General features: G+C 34.4%; 1 protein-coding gene across 1 annotated transcript; it reads right to left on the bottom strand.

Moving 5' to 3' along the window:
• Positions 1-503: 503 nt before the first annotated feature.
• Positions 504-4,344, bottom strand: LOC131652956 (ras-related protein RABB1b-like). Its single transcript, XM_058922953.1, has 6 exons — positions 4,165-4,344; positions 3,935-4,074; positions 2,406-2,488; positions 1,256-1,460; positions 1,078-1,146; positions 504-795 (listed from the first exon to the last, which is right to left on the bottom strand). The coding sequence occupies exons 1-6, from the start codon at positions 4,208-4,210 to the stop codon at positions 703-705; spliced, it is 636 nt and encodes a 211-aa protein (XP_058778936.1). The 5' UTR covers positions 4,211-4,344; the 3' UTR covers positions 504-702.
• Between the last annotated feature and the right edge of the window lie 1,830 nt (positions 4,345-6,174).

Here is a 6,174-nt window from a genome sequence, read left to right as displayed (position 1 = left end):
TTATATTCTTAAACAATTCCATGACTTTCTAGTTCTCGACTCTCGAAAAATCTACTTATTTTCTTAGCACTTCTTGTTCCTAGTAGCACACCAAGTTCCATAACATTCAGTAAAACAAAAAGTATCATGATTGCAAGCCATATAAAAGTACAGTTTGATGCTCTCTAGATCAACTCCAAATCTGAAAATATATAGAACCAAATTTAGCATGTCCTCGAGTTTCTGATAAAAAACAGTAGGCATAACATCTTATCTTGATACAGCCGTAATTCTCAACACATCAGAGATGATTCAATCTTTACCGCATCAAAAACTTCCTCTTTCTCTTTCCTCGTCAAACTCAAACCAATTTCAAAAGAAGTTAATCATGATTATGACCTTGGCAATGACATGTTTCTCCGGTGAACTTTTCAGAAAATTACTGTGTCGTTGAAAGGAAAACAATGGAACGATACGAGCAAATAAAACCACGGCATAGAACGAATTGAAAATGGAATTTAACATAACAGCCAACGATTGAAACATTCACTAAAACTTATCTACTATTCAGTCAAATTTGTCACAAGAAGGCCTTTAAGATTAAAACTATACATGAAATTGAAGTGCTATAAGAAAGCTCCATGTCAAGTCTAAAAGAGTACACTCAGTTTTCCAGAGATAGATGCACAAAAGGATTGGATTCAGAGTTTTTTTTCCTCAAAATCAGCTGCAACATCCACCTCCTGCAGCAGCAGCTCCATCTCTGCCTCCTGTTTGGCCTTGTGGACGTCCATAGCCAATTTTTATACCACATGTCTGCAATTGAAGATTCATTGAAAAAGTTAGCCATAACGAAACATAATTTTTATTCTTTTAAGCGAACACAAATTAGACTCTACTTCACATAAAATTTCTAAAAACTAATCTTTAAATTAATGTATCTGAAAATCACTGATTCTTCATCTTAAACATGCGGCCCACCGCATGGACTTTGATTTATAAACCATTTGCTATATAGGGCGTGGCATGGGACCAAGGTGATCATCAAAACTAATTTCACATATATTTTTCACATGGAGCTGACAGTAGACAGGTTACCTCATTGGAGACATCAAAAACACCATCCTGGATGTTCTGAAGAATCTTCGCAGCAGTCTTTATGAAAGCCTGCAGAATAAGCACAAGGTTACTTTTGATGGTAACCAAAATCATAATATTCTTGAGGCTACCATATATTTATGCTGCACCTTTCTTGCTATCGTTTGAGATTAATCACCTCTTCCACATTTTGCGCTGTCTTGGCAGAAGCCTCCATGAATAGAAGTCCATTTTCCTTTGCAAATTGCTCTCCCTCTTCTATGCTGACTGCCCTACGGTGAGACAGATCGCCCTTGTTGCCTATGAGTGTGATTGTCATGTTAGGATTGGCATGCTGCCGCGCATCTTCTAGCCAACTTGCTAAATGATTAAAGGTTTCTCTCCTGATCAAAAAAAAAAAATTCTAGTTTTCAGTTGAAGGCGTGATTTGAAAAATAAGCAAACCTCGTACAATCATAAAAGAACGGGACTGGACATAAATTGATTTGTTTATATGGAACAGAAGTGTACATTATTTTGGGGCCCACAACAAAGGAAAAAGGGATCCGTACTCCTAAAATTTGGATTGGATTTAATTGAACCCTACAAAACTGACTTATAAGATGATGATTCTCCCATTAATAAACACATTTTTTAGGCTTTTGCTCATTCAATATAGGACTTTCAATACACACCCACTCATGCCTAGGACTGGATATGTGAAGTTTGATATGATCGTGGGTGACCCAAAAATCTTGGACGGGATCTTATACTATCTTAATTTTGGTTGGATCTAACTCTTACAAAGATGGCTTGTAAAGTGAAGGATGTCTCCCACTTATAAACACATTTTTCAAGTTATATATCCTCCAATGTGCGACTCTCAACGCATACCATATTTATTCATAAACTTGAGAGAGAGAAATACCATGAAAACATCCTGCTTGCAACCAGCAGTACTAGAACACCTCAGATGAGGGATTAGAAAATCATATAAGACGGTTTGAATTTTATTTTGATAAGAAACTATACCATGAATGATCTAGACTTGAAAGTCAGAAGAATTGAAACTTTCAAATAGGAAAACCGACAATAACAAAAGATAAGGAAGAGATATGCAGCATTTCACTTCATAACTATGATTATTGATTGGAAAAACAACAGTTGAGATTTTAACAGCACGCGCATATATTTTTCAATCAATGGGAGTCAAATCTTTTGTATACATTGTGAATATCAACATATTCAAACATTTAGCATTCATCAGAGGAAAAGCGAGGATATAAAGTTAGCTATTATTATAAACATGCAGATCATAATTGTGTCAAAGGAACAATTGCACCACCCACCTTGTAATGTCATAAACTAGAAGTGCCCCTGCTGCTCCTCTGTAGTAAGATCTAGTGATGGATCTAAAAGATTCTTGCCCAGCCTACAATTGAACAACGTACTCTGCATCAGTAGTTGAGTCGTACTGAAAACTACAACCATATTCTACAAATACACTTCCATTTGGACCAATATCAAACTAAATGAGTGCCAAATGTAATTTCTTTGATAGGAATAATTACAAATTTTAGGACAATCTTGCTGAAATGTTGCATAAATAGAAAGAAAATTAAGCAGTACGGCAAATAAAGAAGTTTTAAGTAACCTATGGAGTAAATAGTAGGTTGTGTGTTATCTGCTTGAACAAATTCAAGCAATATGTGATCCCAAAACCCTTTAGATTTCAAGAGTAAATCTCTTCTACCAAGTAGAATTGGGTACATGAAATAGTAGACATCATAAAATCTTGTAGTATATTAGGTCTATGGATAAATTACATCTCATTATTGTCAATTGCAGATAGTGGAAAATAGAGGTTTGTTTGAATTTGGCTACGCAACACTACTATAGTGGCCACCTTAGCTACTATTTCACAATATTTAGTATGAAGCGGACAATAGTGATTTGATCAAATTCTGTTATGCAATAAAGCCTCTACAGCTGCTATTCAACAACACTGATCTACTTTTGATACGTTATGACTCACTTTTTATTACTTAGGGACAAATTTGGAACCTTGTTCCAATATTAGCATGTTAGATTTGGCTTTTGGAAGAGAGCCAAACGCAATTCTAGAGGTGTAGAATTGATTCTAGAGTGATTTTAGATGTTTGGTTCTTCTAAAGTAGAATTGATTCTGCCTCTAGAATTGATTCTACTAGAAGCTAGAATTTGTAGCTACTGAGTTTAAACGTGATTTTTACATTGAAATTTGTTATTCAACTCATGTTTACACAAATGTATGTAAACATACATTAATTATGCTAAACTCATTTAATTTAAAATCAATTCTACCAAACTCAATTCTATCAAAATCGATTATATGTCCGCTGCCAATCCAAACACACACATATATATCTATTTCTACATTTACACATGGGAGTAGATCCTCTCATGTTGAAAAAAAACATTAAGAGGTCATATTTCTAATCCCTGTCATTCAAACCCCATACTTCCTATTTTTAGATGTGATATCAAGAAGCTCCAAGTCGTAGCTTTTGGTAGGTTTTTTATGTGATTTGATTGAATTTGATTCAATACCAAACACATAATTAGTTGGCAATTTGATGGCTCTTCACTACATCACCATCAAATTCGAAAAGTGGTAACACGAAAACACTTTTTACACTGTCAATCAATCCTCACCAAACAACAAAACATATATTGCAAACTTATGGAACATTCAAATCCAATAATCACGTATAGTTCACTTTAGTGTTCAAGTTCTAATTCATGCCTTTAAATAAATTAATATCATATCCAACCGAAATAACAATATAATTCAAAAACAGAATAATAAAATTCTAGAGAAAGAAAGAGAGAAACTGACAGTATCCCATATCTGAAGCTTAATCGGCCGTGAATCAATGGTGAGCATACGAGCACCAAACTCAACACCAATAGTGAGATCATGAACAGGTTGAAACCTCTTGTCGGTGAACTGAAGGAGCAGGCAAGATTTCCCTACACCTACACCGCACAGAATAAAAACCCAAACTTGGAATCAGAATCAGAGACCCAATTCAGAGAAAAGAAAAGGGTAGAGGTTAATTAACGAACCTGTGTCGCCGATGATGATATACTTGAAGAGATAGTCGTACGACATGGTTATGTGTAAAACGGCGTCGTTTAGAGGGATTTAGAAGAAGGTGAAGAAGAACAAGTTAGCGTTTTATGGATGGTTTGAGTGATGATATTGACGATGGTTGTGGATTTTGAATCCCAATCGAAAAAAAGAATGTGACGTATGATAGGTGCATGAGAAAGCAACATCTGCGATATCATACTACTAATTTATTTGTTTTTATGTTTATTTTATTTTATTTTTGTTTTTATAATTTAATTAATTTCAAGTTTAATAGACATCCACCTACAATATAAAATAGTTTTTCGTTGTCGTTTAATAAAATTACATGGTTAATGTATCTTTTATTTTCTCTTCACTTCAATTTTATGCAATGTTACTAAAAAATTTACAATTTTATGTGGGTCGTTGTATTTCATTCTGTCTTCAATCAGAATTGTTATTTTTTTTGTTTTAGTTGGGTCTCTGTGTGGCTTATTTTATGCTCTCCTTGGATAAAAAAAATTGTATCTAGGTTGTTTGTTCTTCTTTCCTCCTAGCTATCTGGTCTTTCTACTTTATTCAACTCTCATAAAGAATAAGAGAATGATCGATAAAGGAAAAAAAAAACTAAGCTTTGTGTAGATCTACCTTGTGAATCATTTCCTCCCAACCTGAAAATACTAACAAATATGATGGTTAATGAAAACATCAAGAAACAAGATCAACAACAGCAATAAGGATGTTATCATGACAAAAGAGATATTATTAATATCAAGATTCAACAAAGGACTCAAATTTTTGCATATGAGATGATGATGTCAAAGAAGCTTACAAAGAAAAATAACATGCTATATTGGTAAAAATAATTATCAAATAAGTATATTCACAAGTTATCTCTAAATGATGGTCTAATTGGGATTTGGTGTGATCCTACATGTATTAAAATAGTTGAGTTTGAAACATGATTGTGTTGTGTTGAGATATAATTCAAGTTAGTTAGTTACTTAGTTAAATTGTTAGTTAGTTGGTTGGGCTACAAGTAACCTACTTGTATATATACATAGTGTAATTCAGTTTTAAAAACAGCCACAATTCAATACAATTACTTTTCATTCTCTCTCTATCTCTCATTCTTTTCTCACACAAGTGCATCACACACTAAAAAATTAATATTTAGAGCTTCTGGTTCGTTTTTCTTTATCGTGTTTTCAAGAACTACATGTCAGTGACCGTGTTTTTAGGGATTATGAATTGCACTTGCTGTAAAGATGAACAGTAATAATGAAATCCTTGTTCGGTTTTCAAGAAACCCTATAAGTGGTTATTAGATTGAAATGTGTTCTGCACATTCATTGATTCAATCTCAAAGAGTTTTCTGTTACAATACTGTTACATTGCATGACTGTTTTTCTTCAACAACTATCATACTAAGAGTATTCTAATATACTACTCCTATCAATTTACATAGAGCACAATACAAGGCACAAGCCCAATGATACAAGTAAGCCCAACACCTGAATGTTGACTAAGTCACCATTCTGTTTTACTCTAATACTCCCCCTCAAGTTCAAGGTGGTGGTAGGGGCACGACTTTGACCTTGTTCCTTAGTTCTTGGAAGGCAGCACTTGGAAGAGGTTTAGTCATGATATATGCCAATTGTGCTGAAGCATGTACATGTTGAATTTTAAGCTTCTTAGCCATGACTCTTTCCCTTACAAAGTGGATGTCAAGCTCAATATGTTTTGTCCTAGCATGGAGGATAGGATTATGTGATAAGAGCACTGGACTCAAGTTGTCACACAGTAGAGTGGGAGGGAGGTACTTAACTTTCAGTTCAGCAAGAAAGGATTGAAGCCAAAGTAACTCAGTTGTTGTGTGTGTCAGTGCCCTGTACTTAGCTTCTACACTTGATCTGGCCACAAGAGTCTGCTTTTTGGAACTCCATGAGATGAGATTTGGGCCAATAAAGATGCAAGTATCAGATGTAGATCTTCCATCATCT

The sequence above is a fragment of the Vicia villosa genome, linkage group LG2 (genome assembly GCF_029867415.1).
Source record: "Vicia villosa cultivar HV-30 ecotype Madison, WI linkage group LG2, Vvil1.0, whole genome shotgun sequence".
Taxonomy (NCBI): domain Eukaryota; kingdom Viridiplantae; phylum Streptophyta; class Magnoliopsida; order Fabales; family Fabaceae; genus Vicia; species Vicia villosa.
This window is presented reverse-complemented; position numbering and strand designations above follow the sequence as displayed.